The following is a 24848-nucleotide window of genomic DNA, read 5'->3' on the forward strand; positions in this document are numbered from 1 at the left end:
GGGCATGTCTGGCCATGGGGCACTGACTACCCTCATACAGTTCTGAGACAAGCCAAAGTGGAGTGAAACCCAAAGCTGGGCAGCTCTGATTTGGGGGTGGGATGTGGGGCTTGCACAACTCCTCCCCTCTGCAACTGGCCTCCTCCCCAGATGCTGCTAGGGTCACCAAGATGCTGACCCCCCTCTGGCTGTTACCCTACCACATCATTCCCTTTTGGGGGGCAGTGACCCCCTGTCCTTCCTGCATAGGAGAAGGAGGTCCCCTGGAGCTCACTGCAGGAGACACTGAGTGCCTGACCAGGTGGGCCTGGGGCAAGGGGCCCCCTGGCTGGGTGCCCTGGGGGGCTGGCCAAGGACGGGTTGCCAGAGAGGGCAAAGAGAAATGACTCAATCAATTAACCAGATTAAAACTGTGACTTCACCTCCCAAAAATAGCATTTCACCAATATTTTAATGTGCTTATTAATAATCTGCTCGTGCTCTGATTAGCAGCAAGGTAATAAGGGATCAGCCTTAACCTAAATTTAACTCTCCCTAATGGATGATGGCCCCGAGAACCAAAAAAAAGGAGAAATTCCTATCCATCAGGCTGGCCCCCCGGCAGGTCAGGAACACCCAAGGGACCTGGGCAGCAGCTGCCCGGCTGTGCCCAGGGACCATCACCTCATTGTGGCCCAGCAGGTCCTAGGGCACATTTTGTGGAAGTAGTGCCATAGTAACACCCTGCTGCACTGGGTGAAGAGCACTTTAGCGGTAGCCACAGGGGTGACTCTCAAGGAGGGCAGATCCTGGCCACAGTCAAGGTGCAGGGTCCCTCCTGAAGAGATGGGTCCCTTGACAATGGATGATTGCCTTGCTCCATCCCCATCCGCTCCATCCTGCAGTGGAGGACAGTTCCCCATCCCCAGCTGCTGGTAGTGCTGGGAGGATGGAGACAGGGACCAGCCGCCTGGCTACCTGATGGCTCTGGGTGTGCCTGTGGCATGCTGTGTGCATGGAGGCTGCTTTTTGGGCAAGAAACCCTACTCCAGGGGTTATTTATACACTACCCAGCAGGTGGCTGGCGGGGTGTTTAAATTTAGCAGTGTGGCAGGGCTGTGCTGCTGGCAACAGTGGAGAGCCAGGGCGGGGGTGGCTGGGTGGGGGAAGCTTTATGGCTGTTAGTGTCACAGCCCGAAATGGGATGGGTGGCATGGACTCAGTGCCAGCCTGGGCTGCCTGGTCCTGGGGCAGTGTTACAGGGCCTGCTGCTCTCCCCAGTGCTGAGCCATGGGCATATGCCAGGGCCACTTTGTGTCACATATGGATCTTCAGAGACATTGATCCTGGGGGAGAGAGAAGGGAGGGAGGAGGGGAGGGACAGGTCTGGGTGCTTGGAATCTGCTCCCTGAAAGGGGCACAGCTGAGCCAGTGCTGTACTCCTCACCCACACCTGGGTGGCCACAACCCCTGGCTGTGGGTACAGGGTAGGGATGGGGTATCTTGTATGCAAAGAGGGTTTGGGATGAAACACTTGGGTCCGGTGTCTTCCTCAGCCATATGTCCCATGGGGCAGCAGATAGGGCCTAGCACCATGCAGGGACCAGAAGTGTCTCAGGCATGGGTGCAGCTAATCCAGCGTGGTTTGGGAGCCGTGAGTGAGTGTGCCCAAACCCACAGTGGCACCATCTAGATGCACCTGGCATCACAGAGCGGGAACCAGGCTGGTTGGCTCTGACTCCCAGATGAGAGAGACAGATGCTGATCACAGACATCCCTGGGGAGGAGCTGTTGTGGGACACAGGGAATGAGATGCCAGACCCAGCTCTCCAGGATGGCAGAACTGCAGAGACACCTTCCTTCAAGGCCTCCTGTCTGGAGCAAGGACGGACACAGGCATCAGCAGAGATCCTGGCAGCATCATTCCCTAGGGAGCCCCATTTCCAGAACTCTCAGCTTCACCTGCGGTGTGGCAGCAAGGGGCTGAGCCCTGAGGATCCCAAGATCATCAGGGAACTCAGAGCAGCCCTTGGGCTGTGGTGATGCCTTGCTGGCCCCATGGCACTGAGACACGGCCACGTGTGTAATGAGCCCCGTCTGTTCTCTGCCCCCTGCCTCCTTCTCCTGGCTGATGGTGCCACTCTCCCCCCGGGCCAGGAGGGTTATTTTTAACTGTTTGCCATGTGCTGTCTGAGCACAATTAAGGTAATTGGTTTGGGAGCCTGGCTCTCACACAACGCTCCCAATTACCTGCCTGCCTGCCCGTGCGGCCCCCCGCCTCCCCGCCCGTGGTGCCCAGCTCCTCTGGCAGGGGGACAGGGCTGCCCCAGATAGCACAGCGGGGCTGGCTGGGGGCACGAGTGGGCACAGGGCATGGAGCCATGGAGAGGACATCCCTGCATAACGACAGCCTGCTCTATGCCTCCCTGATTGCCATCCTCCTCCTCATCTCCTATTGGTTCACCACCCGCTGCTTCAAAATCATCAGTGGCATTGAAGGTACGGGGCTGGGGACACGGGGGGACAGGGTGGCCCGGCCGCTTCCACAAACCAAGCTGTGAGGCAAGCTGGATGTTTGGTGTGGGAGAGGTGGATTTGGATTAGGGACTTGCCCTCTGCCTTTTTGGGAGACCTCCACCTCAGTCACTTCATTAGTTCCTCCTGGCCGTGGTCCTGCTCGCTGTGAGAGCAGCCGGTGGCAGCCCCGGGGCTGGGCTGTGGCTCAGGGCTGTACCCAGGGCTACTCTGGGGTCCACCATGCTGCCCGTGTCTAGGTACTGCTGCCCCTCGCTGTGAGACGGGGTTCCAGATGGACTTTCTGGAGGCTCCCACTCTTGTAGGGTGCCCAGAGCTCATGCTCAGGCCTCAATCTGCATTTTGGGGCTCTGGGTCCCTTTGGGCATGACCCACATCTTTGGTCCCTCAGCTGGTGTGTTGGGGAGCTCTGGGATGTGGTGGGGGCCCCAGTTTCCCTAGTGAAGGGTGTCTCCAAGCCCCACAGCAGTGAGATGTGATTGCTGGAGGATTGCAGGGTGAGACACCAGGGCAAGGAGCAGGGCAGGAGGGGTGAAACTGGCATCACATGTCTGGGGACGTGCAGAGCCTCTCCTGCCTGGGGTGTGCATTGCTCCATCCATCTGTGAGACTTCTCTCTGCACAGCTCAGCCAGAGCCTTGAGGCACTTCCCACAGCATGGCCAAATGCTGACTGGCTGCAGGGGCAAGGAGCACCCCTGGGAGTGGTGCCCCTCAGTGGGATGGGGGAAAAGCCCTGTCCCACACTTTCAGTGGGGTATGTATGCTCTTGAGCATCCCTTGCAGGCAGCCGTGGCTCCTTTGGTGACATCCCACATGTGGTCCCATCTGTCTCATCCATCCTGGGGGCAGCTCCAGGTGGAGTAACATCCGTGGGGACCTTGGTGAGGTGAAGGGGTGGTTCTTTGTCACACCTAGCCCATCTGGAGCTGCCCTCAGTCAGAGGGAATATGCTCTGGGCAAGAAACCCTGGGGAGTCTGGGAGTGCTGGGAGCTGGGCACAGTGTGTGGCACGGGGACATGGGACCAGTGCTGGGTGCCTGTGCTGGTCCTGGTGAGATTCTGCGTCATGCTGGCAGCAAAAAATGGAGTGTTTTTTTAATGGAAATATGTAATCCTGACATGGAAGCTAGTGAGAGAATTATCCCACTGAGGGATGCTCTGCTGGGGAGGATGGCTGGCACAGGAGAGCCACAAGGGCAGGTGGGGAAGCTGTCACCTGGTGACTGACCTGCCACGGTGCCCTTCAGCCCCAGCATCCCATGATGCTGCCAGAGACACATGAGGGGCTGATGACGGTCTGTTCACATGGGCTCAGTAGGTTCCCTTTGCAGAGAAGCTGCCCTTAAACCCTCTGGATCAGGCTGGAAAGGGCTCCTCTCCATCCAAGTGTGCCCAAAACTAGGTTGCAAAAATAATCATGGACTGCAGGATAGGCACTGGCACTGGAAGCAGATTGAGGCTTGAGGAGAGGATAGGTTGTAGCTGGGGCTCAGCAAGAAAAGTGGCTTTAAAAACTCATTTGACTCAGTGGGAAACTTCCTGCGAGAGTGCAACAGGTCTGTACCACCCCAGCCCAGAGGGATTGACCCCAGGGAAAAATTGGGAGGCAGGCACATGAAATCCAGGCTCACTGCCTGGAGACTCATCTCTTTCCAAGAAAAGGTAATGCCAGGTCTGAAAACTTCCAGCCTGAGGAATGTTTCCCTAGGGAAGACTTTCAGCTCTTTCCCTAAGATGCCTCTGATGCATCTCTGGCATCTTCTGCTGGTGTTAGAACAACCTTGGGCATGTGCCCCAGGTGGGCAGGAGCTGCCAAGCCCGGTGGCATGGAGCCACTATATAACCAGGCTATGCCACAACCTGGGACTGAGACACCAGCCCTCTCCATCCCCTGCCAGGGGACAAACCTGCAGCTAAGTGGGCTGGAGATGGGGGTTCCTGGGAGACTGGTGTGAGGCATCCCCGCTGGGAGCTCTTGCCAGGGGTCTGCTCCATAGCCTAGATATGGCCACCTGTAGCTGTGGCAGCTGGCCTTGCTGCTGGGGTGAACTGGGAAGGGTGGGGGGCAGCAGTGGCATGGGCACAGCCCTGCTCCCTGCTTGTGACACTAGTGCTGGAGTTGGGACTGGTCTTGTGTCATGCACCATATGGGAATTGTCCACCTGGAGATGGGCAGTGCCAGTGGCATCCCTGGGAGGAGCAATGGGGGAGCACCCAAGGGGTGCTGAGCCCTGCTGATAGGCAGTGACCATGGGTACCTGGGTCCCTGGTAATCCCTGTGGCTTGTGATCTAGCAGCCAGGCAAGGGCTGGAACACTGTTGAAAAAGATCGGGAGAGCTAAATTTAGCCCCGTTGTCTGTGTGTGGATGTGTGCTCGAGGCACACAGATGCACAGGTTCACCCTGTGTTTCCAGCTTCTGTGTGACCTTGGCTGGGTCCCTAGCCCCTGCATCTCCTCCTGTCCTGCTCATTGGTGCTCCATTTGGGTGTCTGGCAGAGTCTTGGGCATCCTGCATCAGAGCTTCTGCTCCCAGACCTGCTCCTCATCTTCCCTTGGTGTTCCTAGCAAAACAGGTGGACCCATCTGCCTGGTTGGAAATGGGGCAGATGGAGTTGTTGCCCCAGACACTCTCCAGGAGGGAGATGTTGATATGTTTAGCCAAGTTGGTCCCCATGGGGCAGACACATGTCTGGGGCACAGAGGACAAATCTGAGTCATCCCCATCCTGGATGTTTTGCCAGTGCCCAGCGTCCTGCCCCTCCCCGTGTCCCCCCCTGGGAACCGAGTGCCTTTTAATATCTGTGGCCCGTTTCCTTAGCAACTGCATTAAGCAAATCGATGGAGGTGGTGTCATTGGAATGGGAGGGCATGCCTTCTTTCCCCCTCCGACCCCCCCATCCCCGCCACCCCCCACGCCTCCCTCCTCTTGGCCTCTCTCCACTCTTACTCACAGGCACGGCCCTGCTCTGCCTGGGCTCTCAGCCGTGGCTCCCTGAGCTCCCACCACAGCCCTGCGCTGACCCTGGCTCTCCCATGGCTGGTGGCAGCTGGCCCTGAGTAGGGGGTGACAGCCAAACCCCTGCCAGGGACACAGGCGGTGTCGCTGGGGATGCGTGGTCTGGCGGCTGAGGTGCTGGGGTGAGGGGGCTCAAGGGCTGTGGTGGGGAGGGCTGGGGGCGTGAGGGGCCATGAGACACCCCCACCATGAACCTGGAAGGCCTTGAGATGATTGCAGTGCTGGTGGTCTTGGTCCTCTTCGTCAAGGTGCTGGAGCAATTTGGCCTCTTCGAGCCTGTGTCCTTGGAAGGTAACGGGTGTGGGTGGTGCTGTCACCTCTGGGGACATGAGGGGCAGGTGGAGGGTGTCCAGAGCTGCCCCCAAGGATGTGCCAAGGCTGCAGCATCCATGAGAGAACCTATTGGCTGCTTGTAGGGGCATAGGATGCAAGGAGCAGAGTATCCTGCTTGCCTCAGTGGCTGGGGATGTAGGGAGGGGACAGGGCTGGCAAGGTGTCTGCTGTATGGTGGTGACTCTGTGTGCTGTGTTTGAAGGGTGCTGTGGGCTGGGACTACGTGTGACCATATATGGGGGCACCAGGGTGTTTTCCACACCTCCACAGGAGCAAGGTGTTACCAGAGACCACAGTTGCCTCACCCCGTACGTGAGGTGTTGGACTCGGCACCAGTCTGCAGAGCAGCCAGGCTCAGGCAGGATGGGTGTGTGCTGGGGTCCCTGCTCCTGGCTCTCCCCCAGGACCCCTGTGGCCCTTGGGCAGCGTGTGGGGACACAGAGGGAGCTGTCCAGCCGTGGATGGAGGTGCTGAGTGGTGGGCACAGGACACACTTGGCAGAGCCTGGATCCGCTCGGGGGACCCTGCTTTGGGCAAGGTGGGAGGGAGGTCAGGACTGCTTGGCTTGGGTGCACCTTGGATTTCCAGGGTGATGGTCGTGCAAAAGGTCCCCCCAGCCCTGCCCAGCCCCTGCCCATGCCTGCACACACCTCTCTGAAGGATGCTGCAGCCTGCTCAGCCCCTGGCACTGGGACCTGCACAGGGTGAGGAGGAAACAGACAGTTTCCCTGGTCCACTGGTGCCCTGGGATACCCTGCTGTGCTTCCCCAGCTTCTCCAGTGCTGGGTCCCACACGGGCTGAGTGTAGTGGTGAATACTTGCCTCCACAAGCAGTGGAACAGACAGCACCCCGAGGCTGTGCCGGTGGGTAGGGAGGGGACAGATCGGAGGGATCCCTCCCTCTGATCCTCTGAACTTGAACGAAGGACAGGAAAGGTGGGTGGAAGTTTTCATTACTGCTTAACTGCTTGCTAAGTCCTTGTGTTCCAGCAGCAGCACTTCTAGGTGGATCATACCAGGAGGGAAACTGAGGCAGGAGCTGACCTGACAGACATCCTGCCTTGTGAGTGCCAGGGGAAGGCATGCTGACTGTGCCCAGGGTGGATTCCTGCCCCCCAGTTCAGCTGCTTATTGGAGGTGCCTCCCCCAGACCCTGTTTCCCCCTTCCCAGTGCTTTTGCTTCCCCATGTAGCCACTCGAAGCTTTGGACCAAAATTGGTGGCATTGATTGCAGCTGTTTGCAGTTCCCAGGTGCAGTGGAAAGAGTGGAGACAGAGCCCCCCCAGCCCCTACAGCAACCCTCCCGCTCCTTGCCTTCTGTGGCTCCTTTGGTTCCTGGGGCACACTCCTTGTCCATCTGCAACAGACTTTTCCCTACCATGGGCCAGAGCAGGATGCTGGAGATGGGGTGTCCTGTGTCCAACCTTGTCCTGGTCATCTGTCACCCCTCCAGAAGGAACAGGGGCACACCTGTCCCCCTCCACCCATGCTGAGAAGCTGCAGTTCCTTCTGGCTTCGCTGGAGATGTGCCCCAGCTGTGAGGGTGGGAATGGGATCCAGGTGCTCTTGATTGCCAGCAATTGCTCCATTAAAGGTGCCAGAGGAGAGGGAGACATGTTGCTTCAGGGGAAGAAATTGGCTGAGGTTAAGCTGAGCCCTGGGCACTGTGCAAGGAGTCCTGTGTGTGAACAGCAGTGGTTTGGGATGGGGATGAGGTGCTGCTGCATAGGTCACTTCCCCTCTTGACTGGAGAGGCAGCAGGTAGGATTTTGCTCGCCAGGGAAGGTCCCAGGCAGTGTCTAGGACTGGAAAATACTGTGTCCCCTCCAGGGGTTGTTTACAAGCCATGGCTCAGTCAACAGTGATAGCCCAGAGACCGCAAAGAGCCTGAAAGCAAACACTAATGGCTCAGGTCTGCTAATGGACAGAGGGCTCTGCCACCTGCTCCAGAGCTGCTGATGTTGCTGGTGGTGCTTCTCCTGCTCCAGCTGCTGGCCCATGCTCTGCCTGCCCCATCCCTGCTGGCCCCCTGCCTGCAGCTGTTTCTCTGCCCAGCTTGTGTCATGCCACCACAATGATCAGCTGGGAATGGAGCAGCTCCAGAAGGGACCAAGCCAACCCCTCTAAGCCTGGGGGAAGGGTTCAGTCGGAGCATCTTGCAGCAAGATCCTGGGGGAATTCCAGGCTTACTGGGTTCCTAAACTCAGCTGGATGAGGCCCCAAGGACTCAATACTTCATTTAGAACAGGCACTTCCCTGAAAAAGACAGAAGTTCCGACTGTCTGCTTGGCACTGTACCCCCTTGAGCCCTGCCGCAGCCTTGGTGGTGTGGGCACAGCCACTGTCTGGCAGCTGCAATGGAGCATCATCCCCATGAGTGCACTGTGCTCCAGAATCTCCAGGGTGATCAATGCTGGAACTGATGTTTACCAGCTGGATAATCAATGATGGACTGTGTCATCCCACCTCTGCCCTGTGCTGTCCCCATCCCTGAACATCTCCTGGCAGACCCAGGCAGGAGGCTCTCAGACCCCTGCTGGACACCCTGCTTTAGCCAGGCGCTCAGGATGGGGCAGGTGGAGAAAAACGCTATCAATTTTGCCTCTTGAAGTGCAGCATCAATAATTCAGCGCAGAGCAATCGGTCCTGGCTGGAAGGAGGGATGGCGGGAGGGAAAAGGCGGGGGAGCCACCCGCGTAGCCCAGCCACAAATTAATATTAAATGAAGTTGCAGATTGCTGTCGGCAGGATAATTGGTGCTTGTCCGGGGCTGTTCCTGCCTTGGCTGTTCAGGGTACATGCTGGGGGGCAGGCAGGATTGGGGGTGTCTTGGAGAGCCCCCAGCATGGTGTGTGCTGGGCTCTGCCTTCCCTGGGGGCTGCTGCTGCTGTAGAGCTCAGGATATGGAGAGAAAAGCAGGGCTGGGAGGGTGCCAAACCCGTCCAGAATCTGGGGAGAAACAGGAGGCAGCAGCATCATGTCTGGGTGCCACCGGCACCCCAAAATGTGCCAGGCAGGAGGGTGGTGGCAGTGAACAGTATAGACACCTCCTCATGGCCGGCTCAGGGTGAGGGTCCCTCTGGAGAGGGGAGAAAGTGAGCATTCCCAAGGTGGTGGTGAGAGCAAAGTCCTGTGCCAAGCCCTGATTCCTTCTGCTTTCCAGGAACCTCTTTGGCAGCAGGAATGTGTCTTGGCTGCAGGAGGGACTGGCCTTTGGGGTGTGATGCTTTGGTCCCTGGGCTCAGGGTGTCATCCAGCCTGGTGGGTTTGACAGAGCCCAGAGGTCAAGGTGAGCTTGCTGTAGGGGGGTAGATCTCGGAGCACCAAGATCTAGCCTAGGATACCTGCAGGCACTCCAGGTTGAAATTTGAGATTTTGTGTGTTGGGCTGCACCAGAGATCTCCCCGTGTGCAGTGGGTTTAACCCTTGCGTTTCCAAGGGCTAGCGGGTTTGTCAGCTGGCTCTAGGGCTGGGCAGGGTTAGCTCTCCCAGCAGCCCTGAGCTCCTTGAGGTCCACAGCACCTGTAGTGCACCTTGTGCCTCTCCTGCTGTGTGGTGACACGTCCTGCTCAGCCCAGCCAGATCTAATTAGCTTGTTGAATCTCTTCTCCCTCCGGCCTTGTGTTAATCACTTTTCACATTGCTTCCTTCCCAATTCCCTCTGGCCTGATTTGCTCTTACTGTTGCTGATGTGCCTGGAGAGGGGAGCAAGGAGACCCAGCTGGACATGGAGCAGGGCCCCCACTCTGTCCCAGGATAGGCTCTGAGCCAGCAGATGGAGGGACAGGAGATCACTCAGCCACAGGGATGGGAGAAAATCACAAGCTGAAGAAAAAGCAAGAAATGTAGAGAGCAAAGGAGCCTATTAGGACTGCCCTTCTTTATAGTCCTGCTATGTTGGCGGAGGGTGAAACCTTCAAGTCCAGTGGGAGAGGCCGTGACTCTCTAGGAGGGCTGGGCTGCAGGGTGCTGTGGGAGCTCAATGGGATGTCTTTCAGCTCTCCCCTGTGAGGGGCAGGATTAGACCCCAGGACTGGGCACAGATGGGAATAGAAGTGCCCTGGACTGGGCTCTAGGGAGTATGGAGTCCATGGTCCCTGGAGGGCAGTTAGTGGGATGTCTGATGTGCCATCTGTGCTTGGCTACAGCATCCCCTCCCAGGGATACAGGAAAATGTCTCATTCCCCCATGGGTGCCTGCCCTGGGGCTTGTTGTAATACTGGGACAGGAGGTGACCACATCAGAAGCAGCTTTTAGGTGTCAGGTGCATAGACAACTGTCTGAAAGTGACTTTCTAATAACCACTGTTGCCAGGCTGGGGTTTCTGTCCTGCTGCCCTCAAAGCAGGACTTGGGGTGGGTGGTGGGGAGCACCCACCCTGACTGCCCCTGATGTGCTGCCCTCCCCCCAGGCAGCACCCCGTGGGCTACATTTGCACCCTGTGGAGCACATTTCTCTCAAGCAGCAATAAATGTACCCTGGGCTAGCAGTCCCCAGCTGTGTCTGTGACCGACTGCTGGTCCAGAGATGCAGAGGAAGAGGGAGGAGATGAGGGTTGCAGATGTCTGTGGAGGTGATCAGTGGACAAGGCTGAGCTCCAAGGCAGGGAACTCGTGCCGTGCAAGGTGGGGACACTGTTGGGGAGAAAGTTTGGTGGTTTGTGATGGGGCAGAGGGGATTTCCTAGGCGGAGCTGGTCCCCGAGCTGGTGGCAGCAGTATCCCAGTAGCGTGTCATGAACTCAAGGGTCCCTGCAGACTGCTCAGCTCCAATGCCACCATGAGCTGCTGCTGCTGGGGTGGAAGCCTGTGTGGCTGAGCCTCCTCCACCTCCATGCACCCGCTGGTGACCATTCTGCACCCCTTTGCGGGTTCCTGTGCCAGGCTGTGTAGTGCAGGAGTGGCCTGGAGGAGAGCTGACCTCTAAGTCCCTTGGGCAGTTTCGTGGGCTCTCCTTCTCTGCAGCTTGGGTGCTCCGAGGGACCTCAGAGGGTGCCGGGGCAGGAAGAGGGAGGGCCAAGGCAGGTCTCTCCTCCCTTGCCCTCCCCTCTCCTGCGTTGCTGGGTCTATTGCTGCCAGAGGAGCTGCCGGCTGGGGCTGTGTCCGGGGGATGGCGGTTGCTGAGGCACCCTGGGACCTGCAGGGGCTGCAAACGGTGGGCATCATCCTGCTGCTCTGCTCCAGCCTCAAGATACTCCATGCTCTGGGCATCATCGACCTGACCAAGGGAGGTGGGATGGGGACAGGGATGGGGATGGCATTGCACTGAGATGGGGATGTGGTGGTGGAGGTGCTCCTCCTATTCCAAGGGCTGCAGGGTGCTTAGGGGAGTTTTTGAAGAATTAGTATGGTTTAGGGCTTTTATTTTTGGGGGGGGGGGGAGGGGGTGGTGGTGGGGGAGGCATTGGAATGTCTCACAGCATTAGGGTGTGGGGAGGTGAGGGTGTCTGGGGGTGTTTCAAAGTGTTAGGATATTGGATGAGAATATTTGCAGACATTGGAATATGTGATGTTGGGTGCAGGATGTTAGAAATTTAGGGTGTCTGGGAGCATTAGGGTGGGGGATATCTGGGTCTTGAGTCACTGGGATGCAGTGATGTGTGGGGTGCTGGGGTGGATGGAGGATAGAGACTGTCTGGGCTATGGGAATCTCAGGGCAATGAGATGCAGAGGGCTGGGCTTTGTCTGATGATGGAGAAAAGGACTGCAGGTAACTGGGGCTGAGGAGATAGGTGTGAGCTGTGAGAAGAGAGCCATGAATGTGGGGTGCAGCACCACGCAGGGAAAAGCTTTCTCACTGCTGCAAGAATTGGTGGCTATGGGGAAAACATGGGAAAAGAGGCGAGAGCCCCTTTGCCCTCCCTGCGGGGCTGTGCCAGGGCTGGGGAAGGCAGAGGATGCTCTGGGTGTTGAGCTTCCTGGATTGGCAAGTGGGTACTGAGGATAGGGCTGAATGTGGCCAAAGAAGAGGACCCAAAATATGTCAGGGCAATGCATACATGACCTGTTGGCTGTGCCTGGTGAGGGTGGGAGTGCAGGGAGCTGCACAGTGCTGATGCTTTATTTCCTTTGTTTGCCTTCCTCGACTGCACCATGGACAGTCCCAGCTCTGCCAATAGACTTTGCATGAGTATGTTTTGGGGTTGGTTTGCCTCCATCCCCTGTGCCTCCTTGCTGGCACTGGGGATGCTGTGGAATGAAGGGACTGCAGGTCACATCCCCTTGGGTAGCCAGATCTTGGAATGGGAGGTGTGTGGCTAGGATTGACCAGAGGAGCAACTGGTAGTAGAGCAGAGGGAGGGGAGGAGAGGAGGGTGCTGTGCCCAGGAGGTGCTTTAAATCTCCTTCTGATGGAGGATGTCCCTGAGCTGTCTGGGATCTGGCTGGGGTGTGGCTGGAACACATCTACTTTTTGTCCCTGTGCCTGACTGTGGAGGGTATGGATGGCCTCTGGGTAATGGATGTGCAGAGCACTAGCTTTCTTGTGGAACCACACTGCTTGCAGCCAAGAGGAGCTGCTGCTCTGTTGGGCATTTTTTTGGGTAGCTCCTCTGGGACCTTGGATGTGCTGGTTCCTGCTGCCAGAGGAGGTGCTGATGGGGGCAGGATGTGTCCCTGTGGGTGGGTTTTGCAGCAGGGCAATGCATGTGGCTGTCCCAGTCCTGCAGCTTTGCCTGCTCCATTTGGGGAGCCTCTGAGCTCCACTGTCTCTTGGGATGTGTGTTCCCATTCCCTGCTCACAACATTTTGTACATGTCGTGGCCTGAAGAAATTATTATTTTTCAACATCTCCTTCAGACACAGGCAGGCTGTCTGGGAGCACTGTCACAGGCTGGGGATGGGGACAGCAGTGCTGTGAGCCCCACTTGGCTCTGTGACCCATTCTGGTCCATGGCCAGTCCCCCCCCCGGGGACTGCTCAGCACAAAAATTGTGCAGCTGCCTCCCTTTGGCACTGAGGAATATCCTTGTCCCAAGCCTTTGCTGTCCCATGAATTGCAGCTCACTTGGCAGCTTTGCTGCTCCCAGCTCTGTCCCACCCCCAGGACAGGGATTCTGGCCCTGGGAGATGCCAGCTGTGATTTCATTCCTCTGATGGATGACTGTCTGGCACCTTTGCTACACTTGGCTCTGCATTGCTGACTGATGAGGGTCATTTGCAGAGCTGCAGTTGGTGGGACACATCCTGACCTCAGGGTGGCTGGGGAGACTCGCTCTTCCTCCTGCTGAGCGTCACTGCAGACCCCAGAGAGCTGTGATTGGTGGCACTGCCTGAGGCTGGGCAGCTGAGCCCTGCACAGAGATGATTGTCAGCCACAGGTTTTAAGGGCAGCTGGGTTCAGATCAGCCTTGGGGTACCAGCTCCTCCTGACCTGCCAACTGACCCAGTGTTGCCCCATGGGGCCAAGCAGGGGCTCCTGGAATGGTTCTGTGCCCTGGGGCTGGGGACACTGTGGGGGTGGGTCTTGTCGTGGGATGCACATTTTCCACCCATCATGATCATGCATTTCTTGAGAGTGATGAGGGAGTTTTAGCACTGCCTTTTGGTTTGTTATTGAGGGTGTATCCTAGCAGGAGGATGCCATGGAAGGGGTGGGTTGGTCTCCCCATCCAGCTGTCACTGGGAGGGCACTGTGGCTGTGGCTCTGTGGGAGTACAGGGACATTGTTATGCATCTGACTGGCTCTGTCTCCTGCTTTTCCTCTGGGGAGACCATGGAGCAGGCCAGGCTTGGGTCCTCGGTGGGAAGGGGGTATCAGCCCAGCACTGGGTAACCCTCAGCATGGTGGCATTGGCTGGATCCAGCCTCCAAGGACACATCAGCTGCTGGTGGCTGATGGCCATCCTGATGGCAATCATTGCTGGGGGCAGGCATCTGTCTACCCACTGTAGGTCCCTTCAGAGCCAGCCTTTGGGATTCATTTCAACAGCGTGTGGAGGTGGGGATGGGAAATCCCTTCCCCTTCTGGTGCTGCTCAAGGATGCAGTTTCAGTTTGTGTGTGTTTGTGTGTTTTGAAGTCGCTGAGCTGCAGAGTGATGCATGGGAAGTGACAAGCCACTTAACCCGGCAGACCTCCCGCTGCAGATAAAACACTGCCAGCCCTTTCTGTTGTGTGCCAGCCGCTGGACGGCCCTTGCAGAAGGATGGAGAGCAGAGCAGCATCTGGAAAAGGAGCTGTTGCTGGCAGGGACAGGGCTTCACGCCGCAATGTCCCTTGTGTCCAGAGTGGCAGCACGTGGTTGGGCTCTGCTCTTCATCTTCAGGCAGAGCTGTTTCCCAGCAAGGAGGAGCTCCCAGACTTGATTGTGGTTTGGATACTGGGGACAGAAAGAGAGTGGTGTGTCCTATTCAGCATAGCCCTCGTGTTCATTAAAGCCAGGACAGCAAAACCCCAGTCCTAGTGACCCCTCTCCTGTTGTTAAGCTGCATGTGCTGAATGTGCTCCCTCCCTTGCCCTGGGGACCCTGGAATTTGGCCCCCCTTCGGTTTCCTCCTTGAGAAAACGCCCATGTTCTTTTTTTTTTTCTTTTTCCTTCTTTATAACAAACTAAAGTGTAACTTGCACCTGACCTGACCTACTGCACGTGCCTATACCTGCTGCCCCTGTGAGTCCAACCAGTTTACTCTCTGTTGCATCTCTCTCGCTGTGTGATTTCCCTCCTGCCCTGCTCCCTCCCGGGTCCATCACCCTGGCATTGGGTGATGATCTGCCCTTCCCTCTCAGCAAAGGGGATACTTCTGCCTGTCAGATCTGTTCCCACAGCTCAGCTCTGCTGGAGGGATCTGGCCCAGAGTATCCTTGGAAGGCTGAAAGGTGCAATTTCCCTTTCCCTCTGCAAATTAAGGCCCTGGAAGAGTAGCTGGGACAAAATCATGGTTTATGTACCAGTGATGCCCGCTTCTAGGAAAGAAAAATCTTCTTTCCTCACCTGACTGCAAACCCTGGAGCAGAGAGGAGCCAGGTTGTGCAGTTCTGCCAGTGCCAAGATCCTGGTCCACACCCTTGCCCCTGTTACCCCCTGAAAAATGCCAGGGGATATTTTTGTTCATTCCTATACATTTGCACCTCACTTCACCCTGCTGAGGATGCCACATCCCTGAGGAGAATTTGCCCTCTTTGAGTGGCTTTGTGTGATATCCTGCTAGATCCATGACCTCCTGGAGCTATTCTCCATCTCCCAGAATGATGGACCTGCCTTGGTGTGAGCTCAGAGGGTCCCAGGTTCTGCCTGTGGGCACTTTGGGGCCCACCTGCCTAGAAGAGGCTGTTGGATGCAGACCCATGTACCTGTCCTGGAGTTGGGTACCATGTAACACCGTTTTCCTGGTATCTGGGGCTCAGCTTGGCTCCATGAGGCTGAGAAAGGGCTTCTCTGCCAGGCATTTGCTAGAACCCTAAAGAAACAACCCCAAAACCAGGGCTCAGGATACATAGGCACTGTGACCTGCTGCTTGCAGATGTACAGGATGCTTGGAGCAAACACAAACTGGAGCCCCAAAGGGACTTTGCACCTTTTGTCCCATTTGTCCCCATGCTGGTGCCTGCCTCCCTTCAGAGGCTGGAGTCCAGCATGGCCTTCATCCCCTCCTCTTCCTCCTTTCCCTACCTGCAGCGTTAGTCCTGCGCTGAGTTTGCTGGCTTGAGGCACTGTGGGAAGGGAGGGAAGGGGTCTGCAGCCATGGGGCAAATCCAGCTGGGAGAGATGGGGCTGAGTGAAACCATTGGGGTCTAAATGGGAGAACAGGGGGTGGCAGTGGGGTTATTACAGCGAGGGGACCTATTAATGCAGGGTGACTTGGATGCAATAGCCATGGGCCAGGCTGGTGTGGGGAGTCCCTCACCCAGCCCTGTAGCCTGGCCAAGGCAAAGCCCTGAGCCCCGTTCCCCTTCTGGTTGTCTCAAAGCAGGTCCCTGGGCTTGGGTCCCAGTGCTGCATTGGGGTGGGGGTGCATGCTGCCGTCTGGGCTGCACGGGGGGTCCGGTGCATGCTTTGCCTTCAGCCCTTGGGTGCCAGCAGGATCAAACCCAGCCTTAGCTTAGGGATGATGCAATGCCCTGGCTCAGTCACAGGCTGTTCCTTGGGCTTCATTCTACCTTGCCTCCCTGCAGAGCCCCTCAGAAAGCAGGGGAGCAGGTATTTGTCCTCAAGGCTGAAGGACAGAGTCTGGCCCTGCTATTTCCTCTCTGGGGTCCTGGGAGTCTCCACTGCACCCTGGTACGATGGGGGTGTACAGGGGCTCTGGGTGTGGTTAGCCTAGCAGGGTTGTCCTCATCCTTCCCAAGGATGGATACTCCAGTGCTGGGTTTGTCCTGGGACTGAGCAGGAAGGTCGACCAGAGCCTGGGCTGGTTTTTGCCTTCCTGCTTCTTCAGCCTCACGCTGCATGTGCTGCCTCCTCTCAGATCACCCCGCGCCGGGTGCCCAACCCTGCTGCCCGTCGGGACCGGGGGCTGATGCTCTGTTAACTCTTCTTCTGCTTGGTGACTCCTTCTTTCTTCCAGGCAACCCGCCAGTCCAAACTAAAAAAGCGCTGAAGCAGCGATTCCTCAAACTGCTGCCCTGCTGCCGGCCCAAATCCATCCCCTCGCTCAGCGAAAGCAAGTGCTTCTTCTTGCCTTTGTGTGTGTTTGTCCCCGGCGGTGCTGCTGCCTGCTCTCCGCCCCGGCCCTGCCTGCGGGAAGGGGACGCCTCCACCTCTCCCCTGCCCTGGCTCTCAGGATCAGCCCTGCCCTGGAGGGGTCCGATCCAAGGGCTCTGCACCCACCTCTGTCTTTGCCTGCTCACAGGCTGGTTTTCTCCCTCTTCATCTCCCTGGAGCAGCTCCCACGGGATGCACAGCGGCAAGAACCGCTTGGGAGCTGGTTCAGGGCAGCGGGGCCCTCCCGGCACTGGTCTAGCGGGTGGGGAATTGTTTCTCGAAGCTTAGGGTCGGTCTGGAGATGGAGGTGTGATGGGGCGATGAAAGAGGCTGAGCAGGGAGTGAGTGCAGAGTCCCTTAACCCCTGTATTGGGTGTGCCTGGCTCCTTGGTGAGTCCAAGCCCCTGGTCAGGATCTCTCCCAGCCCCACAGTGCAAGCCAGTCCCCCCTGGGAAAAGGTGAGTATGGAGGGGCAGGGTCTGAACCCCCCCATGAAGAGGGAGTACCTTCTGTGCCCCTCTTGGCTGAGTGGGGTCTAGGGGTGCTGGATGCTGCAGGCAGGGGCTGTGCAGCTTGGCAGATGGTGGAGAGAAGCTATCAATGAAGGTGGGAGAACAGTGGGCAGAAAAGAATCTGGACAGGGCTGGGGTGGGAGGTTGAATTTGGGGCTGGGGGTTCTGAGGGGCAACTCTCCTGCTGGATGTGAGCCCTGGTGCTGCAGAACATCAAGGGACTGAACTCCACAGGGCACATGCCTGTGCTGGTGGGAGGAGAAGGGCAGGCAGGGAGGGTTTCAGCACTGGGGGGTTTTCACACCTCTTTTGTGCCCAGCCTGGGCTGTACTGGACAGGGGTCATTGCCCAGTGTCAGTCCCTGGTCTGTAGCCAGCATGTCTATGATTGTCCCCTTCTGGTACAGACCCAGCTCTGGCTGAGTAGAGCACCCCAAAAGTGCATCAACCTAGGCAGTGTGAGAGGACAGCGTGTGCTCTGCAAGGTGCCTCTCCTGCCCCCTGGCATGACAAGATAGGGCAGGACAGTGCTGGCCTCAGCCACCCTCTCTTCCCCTGGGTTCCTTGCAGACAGTGTTGAGGATGAGTTTGAGCTCTCCACCGTCTGCCACCGCCCCGAGGGGCTGGAGCAGCTCCAGGAGCAGACCAAGTTCACCCGCAAAGAGCTGCAGGTCCTGTACCGAGGCTTCAAGAATGTGAGTACCCCTTGACCAGCTTTGATAGCCCTCACCTCTGCTGCCATGTCCACCTCAGGGTGGTGCTTTATTTGTAAAAGTTTTTGGGACCTTGGGATTGAAGTTTATATAAGGCTACAGCCTGATATTACCTCCAGGGAGCTCAGTGGGGAGACCTGATCCTATGCTCCATTTCCTTGGGTACAGAGAGCCCCCTCCCTGGGTGCCTGGGATTCACGGGCCCTCCAGCAAGGGGTGCAGCCCAAAAAATCAGGAAGATGCTCCAAGCAGCCTTTCTAGCCACCCCACCAGGTGCAAAGGGCTGGGGGGCAAGGGAGCCACAGGTGCTCAGCCCTTTTTTGCAATGTGGAAGTGACGCTGTGACCTTGCCCTGGCAGGAGTGCCCAAGTGGCATTGTCAATGAAGAAAACTTCAAGCAGATCTATTCACAGTTCTTCCCTCAAGGAGGTGAGTGCCATCCCCATCCTGTCCCCACACAAATGGATGCCTCTGTGGGACAGAGGGTCACACAGCACCCCCTCATGTGTCTGCCTCCCTGCAGACTCCAGCACTTATGCTACCTTCCTCTTCAACGCCTTCGACACCGACCATGATGGCTCCGTCAGCTTTGAGGTGAGCTGTGGCCAAGGAGGGGGTGATGGGGTACAGTGGGGCAAGGAGAGTACCTCCCCCCAAGAACCATGCACTGGGGTCAGCAGTGTTCTCGTTGCAGATGGATGAAGAACTTTGCAGGCCTAGTGGAGGTTATTAAATTCCCAGAGGCAACAGAAAACCAATGAAAAGTGAAAAAAGGGGCTTTCTGTATTTTCTGGGTAGGGCTGTGTATGGACCCAGATTGGTAGACACAGCCATGGCTGGGTCTTGTTCAGGCTTTGGCTGAACATCAGGTCATGATGCACATTGTCCTCTTGGTTGCTGTGATCCAAGGGAATAGTGTGGGAAATGTACAGGGTTAAGCAATTTTTTCTCCCCCAACTCTTTTTGATACCAAACATTTCACCCTGTCAGCCCAGCCCCCGGGCACATCAGCTTTGGGGCCGAGTTCCTCTCTGCAGGAGAATCAAGCAGGGCTGTACCCTCTGTGTCTCTGAAGCCTTTTGTGGGTGTAACTCCTATTTGCCTGCTTTATCCATCCTTGCAGGACTTTGTGTCTGGGCTGTCCACCATCCTGCGGGGCACCATTGATGATCGCCTGAACTGGGCCTTCAACCTCTATGACCTGAACAAAGATGGCTGCATCACCAAAGAGGTGGGATGGGGGGTCCAGACTGGTCCCTGGGGCCAGCGCAAGTCTGCACCTGGAAGGGACAAGGGCAGAACTCGGGGGTATTGGCTGAGCTCTGGGGCAGAGCTCAGGGGATCGATATTTAATGAAGCTCAGCTTTGCCAATGTCCCTCCTGGCCCGCTGGTGTGACTCTGAGGTGGAGGGTGGATGAGTGGTGTGCAGCTTTGGGGCTCCATTGCACGTGCATACATAGCACCACACTGTGCACAGAGCCAGCAGAAACACATTTGAGCACCTCACAGGTCCTTCAGGAGCATCAAGGAAAAGGTGCGGGTTGGGGACCAGGTGGAGGCAGAGCCCTGTGTTGACACTGCAACCCTGCTCCCCTTCCCATCAGGAAATGCTGGACATCATGAAGTCCATCTACGACATGATGGGCAAATACACCTACCCGGCCATGCGGGAGGAAGCACCCCGGGAGCATGTGGAGAACTTCTTCCAGGTGAGCTGAGTACATCCTGGGAAAGCAGAGCTCCAGCACAGAGCTGCAGTGGGTGCACTAAAAAACACCCTGCTCTGGGGATGAAGCAGGGGCTGTGCTGGTCCCGTTGGTGCTTGGGCATGCCTGAACCCAGGGGTGCACTGTGTCCAGCCCCTGTGGGACCTGGGCAGGGGCTACCAGATTCTCCCTAAGGCTGGGGCTGCCCCTGCTATGCCCCCTGTGATGTGCTTGTCTGCAGAAAATGGACCGGAATAAGGATGGCGTGGTAACAATCGAGGAGTTCCTGGAGTCCTGCCAGAAGGTAAAGTCACCAGCAGCTCTTCTCTGAGCTAGGTCACTGCCCTCTTCCTTTGGGACCTTTGTCCCTCCTGCTTCCTTCCTGCAGAGAGGGAGTGAAGCCAAGGTTCCCTGGGGCAAGGCTGGAGCTCTGCTTTGGGAACTATACCCATGCCAGCATCCTCACACAGATGAGGAGAGCCATGGGTTCCAGTAGGGCTTGTAAACTGCCTTTAATCCCTGGGGCTCTTGTCCCATGTGTCAGAGCTGCCATGAGGGTAAAGCCAAGTTTGGGGGAGCTACCTAATTTCTGTTCTGTGCCCAACTTGCCTGCTTCCCACCTGCTCCTGACAGGATGAGAACATCATGCGATCCATGCAGCTCTTCGACAGCGTGATTTAGCTCCCGGACCTGCCTCCAGATGAGCTCTCCTGACACTGGGCCCAGAACCTTCCTCTCTCTCTTGACTTTTCCTTTGAGATTCCCCTCCTCCAGCTGCACAGACACCCCCATGGAAAGGGGCCTTCCTTCCCTGAGATGCAGTTGGCGCTGAGATCTTCCCTTTCCCCTGGCCCAGCTCTGCTTTCCTTGGGGAATCCCAAGCAGGTGCTCCCAGATGTTGGAGCATGGGCATGGCTGGCACAGGATGAGAATTTCACCTGGATGGACCTCCCTGCACCCAGTCCTGGTGGAAAAGACACATCCTTGGGCTGCAATAGAGGTTTTCCCCATGCACACCACCCTGTGCAGCCACAGCTCACCTACCCTGATCCTCCCCAGCCCCAGGAGCCCCCAGTCCTGGCTCCAGCCCAAATCTTCCAGCAACACTGTCTAGAAACCAATAAAATCTTGCAATGGGCACAGCCAGAGGCTCAGCTTCCTCCCCTGCCCTGGCTGTGCCCTGCTGTGGGAAGCATGTCCGGTGTGTCCACTGTGAGCCACCGGCCCTCTCCCTGTCCTGACACTGGGCCAGTGGGTGGGCAGAGGGGCTGTGCCTGGAGAAGGCAGCCACATGAGCTCTTGGGGTTCACTGCTGCACGAGCTATGGGGAGCATCCCGACCCCAGGGATCCTGGTTAGACCTATGAGAGGCAGAGGGGAGGTTAAAGGGACCCCGAGGTGACTTGTGGCACTTGTCCCCCAGGATGGAGGATGCAGGGCTGGGAGATCTGCAGCCTCAGTCCCAGTCCCTCAGGTTTGGGGTGCTGGCACAGGGTGACCCCAGGGATCCACTTTGAGGCTCCAGTGGAGAGACACCCTTTCCAACCCTTCCTGAGGACATGACAGCCAAGGCACGGGGATGTGTGGAAGAGGGAGATGGGCTGGTCTCTGGTGGCCATTCTGGCCCCATAGGGCTCACAGCCATGCTCCTGGCATCATTTGCTGCTGACCTTGCTCGGCTCCTATTCCCTGGCTCTTTCCAGCCCACCTGTTGCTCCAGGGACTGGGGAATGAGCAATGAGGCAGAGAGGTGTCCCCACAGGCATAGCCCTGTGCTGGTGACATGGCTGAGCTGGCAGCTCCTGGAGGAGAAAGCCGATGCTGGGGTTAGATCGGAGTCACTGCTGTGCTGCTGGCAGGCTGGAGGGTCACCTTGGGGCAGGGGACTCTTCTCCTTTTCTCAGCAGGGCCATGTGAGAGCCTGCCTGGGGAACCTTGGGGCTGGGGACCCTGGGTGTTTTTGTCACCACCAGCTCCTTGGAGATGGGTGTGTGTAGGCTGGCCTGTCCTGCCCACATACCACTCCAGGTCATAGCTGGGAGAGTGATGCCCATGGGCTAATGATCCCATGCCAACTCCAGAAGCTCCTCACAGGCACTGGGAATGTACCCAGCCCTGGCAGCCCCTGACTGAGGCTCCACTCTGTGTCCTTGGCCGGGGTGGTTGGGGCTGGCCTGAGCTGCAATGTCTGGGATCAGCACCCATGCTGGACCAGACCCAGGCTGAGCCCCTGGGGTTAGAGACATTAGACTTTAACCCCTGGGGCTCTGAGCCAAAGCTATGGAGCTGCTCCCCAGGGGGACCATCCCTGTCCCAGCCCTTCCAGATATCACATGTTTTTTAGGCTCATTTGACACATTATTTACCTTGCAGACATGAAGTGTTTTTTAGGTTCATTCAACACACTGTTCATCTCACAGACCTGTTCCCAGGTTTGCTGTGGGGCTGAGCTCCCACTTGCATTCTCCTAAGGGTGGGAGGGCCTTACCCCTCCATCTCTTTGGCCCTGCTCTCCCTCCTCCCAGCTCTCTGGGGTACCCATTGTTTGCTGCCATGTGGAGCACCTGCCGCCTCCCCCCTCACGCTGTAGGTCGCATGGTGTGACCCCCTGTCCCGGGGCATGGTGACCCACAACCCGCTTGGCATCTCCAGTCTGTATATTTTGTATTATAACAATTATATGAGTTAAAAAACAAAACAAAAAAAAAAACAAAAAACCAATAAAATCTAACCACAATCGCTATGCACACTACCGTTATGTCTTTGCATCTGTCAGCTGTCTGGGATGGGAGGGCAGGAAAATCACGGGGTCTCTGTAGAGGGTTGGTATCCTTTTTGGGGTGCTGTGGTTGCAGGCTGCTCTGGGAGGTTCCATGGAAGACAGAGCTTAGCCATGCTCTTGGTGGTCCTGTAAATACAGACTTTTCCCTGCTAAGACGCTGTAGATGTTAAGGTTAAAAATCTCTTACATGAAGCCTGTCACGTTTCAGGAGTCAGGCTGCCAGGTGTGTTTTCAGCTTGTCACAGACACTGCTGGGTGAACCCAGGACTGGGACCAGGTTGCCCTTGTTAGGATGTAGCATCTAAGGCTGAGCTAACAGGAACATGGTCACCTGCCACCTTGAGGGGGTAGGTATGGACTGGGAAGGGGTTTTTCTTAGGGGCAATCACTGGTTGTTGGACAAGTTCAGCATTGAGAAGTGGGAAAAATTAAGTAAATTAAGTCATGTAAGTAAGAAATTAGTGGGAACAAGAGAGCAGTGGACCTGATGTGGGACATCAAAGTTGTCCAGCATTCTACAGTCTGTGGTCCAGGAACTGAAAGATCAATGCAAAGACCTGCCTGGAGACCAACATATTAAAAAGATGGGCTCTGGCTGTTGGGGGAATTACCATTGTGGGACTGGGTAAGCAGCAACTCTGATCTTTCCAAAGCCTCTGACTCTCGAGGGACCTTTTTGGGCTGCTGGCCATCACCCAGGGCTCTGTATGGCAGTATGAATAGGACTAAGCACGTTTTCCCCTCTAACCCACTTTTCCTGGCATATCCTATCCCCTGAGCTCTATTTGGCTGGTTGCTATTTCAGGCAATGACATGAAAGGGCTTGATGTGCCCTCTTGTGGCACAGGGATGTTGTGAGCCACTGATGGGATCCCTTGGGTCCTTGTCCCTCGGGTGAAGGGCAGGAAAGAGGATGAGGTGACAATGGGAAAAACAGCGCCATGGGGATCAGCCTTCGAGTGCTGCTGTAACCTTTTCATACCAAATGGGAAAAGGTTAGTGCAGGGGGTGCAGCTTTTGGAGTAGGGGGTGGGCATCTCCAAAGGGTGGGCTTTTGGAGTAGAGGGTGGGGAAGCATCTCTGGGAGTCAAAACTAATCTGTTTAGCTCTCCCCCAAACAGACCCTCAGGAGGAGCCTGAAGGAAGGGAGGTCTGGATCCTTTAGGTGTGCCTTCAGCTTGCCAAGAGAAGCTGCTTCGTGAGCCAGGCCTTGGATGACCCTTGTTAGTAGGAGGTGGCATTTAAGGGTGGACATCCAAGCCATTCAGTCGATGATGAGAACAGAGATAAGAGCTGACGGGTCCTTGGAAAAGGGCAGCCTTGTGTTGTTTCCAGACAAGTTCTTCCCATCTTTCAGAGGAAAAATTAATAGTAGCTATTTGGTTAAACAGCTGAGCAACTGGATGAGGCAGCTGATGCAGCCTGGGGCAGTGATTCACTCCAGCATCCTGAATACTGCCTAGAAACACAAGCATTTTGTAAAAGGATAAGATTCTAACACTGTGAGAACTATTACTTAGGATTACTTTGCCATGATCAGAAATACAAGCACCCCTTCAGGGTCTTTTGTGACCCTGTAGTCACCACCCAGCTCTGGAGGTGTGTGAAAGTCCTGTGTGTTCTCCACCCAGATTCTGTGTGTTTCTTCTAACCCTTCTGTAAAGCCTGCTCATGTATCAATACAATTTAGCTGGTTCCTATTTAGGGTATCTGTACAATTTCTATTTTTGCTCTTTGTATGCTTTGGCCTGATGATGGTGGTAACTAGAGATGCCCCTTGCCCAGGGGCTCTGCTGCAGCCTCCTGAACTCTGGTAGTGACGGTGCTGGAAACCGTCTTCAGTTCCTTGTCATGCTCAAACTGTTATCAGTGGGAATAAGTGGAAACGTGGCTGACATATGATGTGTCTGCCCAGATGCGTGCAGGTGTTTTCTAGCCCTTCCTCACGAGCTGGGGTTTTCGGCAACTCTTTATTAACTTGCTTCTTGTTGGCTGCTACCTGCTGCAGTCTCCCCAGCGATGGGAAGGCTGGAAGGATCACCTTGCCGGCCTCTCTCCATAGTCACAAAAGAGATTATCTCAGCCCTGGGGTCCCTCGTGCTCCCATTCGGCTGCGGCAGGAGAGATGCTGTGTGACCTTAGACTCCTCCTCTAATCTACTGATACCATCTCAGCTTGGCATCCCACCCTTCAGCATCTTCCAGGCCTCTTCCGGCCATGGGAACACCTCCAGGCGTGCTACGGGTACGGTACGTGCCGTGCCGTGCCGTGCCGTGCCGCCCGGAGCTTTCCCCCCGCAGCATGTCGGTCTCCCCGCCGGGCCCTGCTGAGCTTGCAGGGCAGCGCGAGAAGTAGGTCACGTCTCACGGGAGCCGGCGCGCCCTCCGCTCCCGCGCAGGCGCGCTCCCGCCGGGGCGCCGCGCGGCGAGGCGCACGCGCAGACCCGAGGTAAACACTTCACTCCCCACCCTCCTTCCCCCCTCGGCGCCGCTTCCCTACACAAACCCCAGGGCGCATGCGTGCTGCCCCGCCGCCGCTTCCCCCTCAGTCCCCGCGGCCCCTCGCGCGTGCGCCGCGGGCGCGCGCTGCCTTCCCGCGCAAGCGCCCTGAGGCCGCCGCGGCCTCGCCCC

At 56.9% G+C, this 24848-nt stretch overlaps 1 protein-coding gene across 5 annotated transcripts in view; it reads left to right on the top strand.

Annotated features, from left to right (window-relative positions):
• Positions 1–20579, top strand: part of KCNIP2 (potassium voltage-gated channel interacting protein 2) — a 42026-nt gene extending 21447 nt beyond the window's left edge. The window contains exons 1-9 of one of the 5 annotated variants that reach the window (XM_033515686.1): positions 8550–11096; positions 16370–16465; positions 17588–17712; positions 18090–18159; positions 18254–18324; positions 18854–18961; positions 19336–19440; positions 19679–19741; positions 20071–20579. In XM_033515686.1, the coding sequence (XP_033371577.1) occupies positions 10976–11096; positions 16370–16465; positions 17588–17712; positions 18090–18159; positions 18254–18324; positions 18854–18961; positions 19336–19440; positions 19679–19741; positions 20071–20118 (807 nt within the window). In that variant the 5' untranslated portion in view covers positions 8550–10975 and the 3' untranslated portion in view covers positions 20119–20579. Of the gene's footprint in view, positions 1–5707; positions 5826–8549; positions 11097–16369; positions 16769–17587; positions 17713–18089; positions 18160–18253; positions 18325–18853; positions 18962–19335; positions 19441–19678; positions 19742–20070 lie in introns of those variants that run through there. The other 4 variants (XM_019007309.1, XM_015633699.1, XM_015633701.1 and 1 more) reach the window with 4 other exon arrangements.
• Positions 20580–24848: the final 4269 nt, after the last annotated feature.

This window comes from Parus major, chromosome 6 (genome assembly GCF_001522545.3).
Source record: "Parus major isolate Abel chromosome 6, Parus_major1.1, whole genome shotgun sequence".
Taxonomy (NCBI): domain Eukaryota; kingdom Metazoa; phylum Chordata; class Aves; order Passeriformes; family Paridae; genus Parus; species Parus major.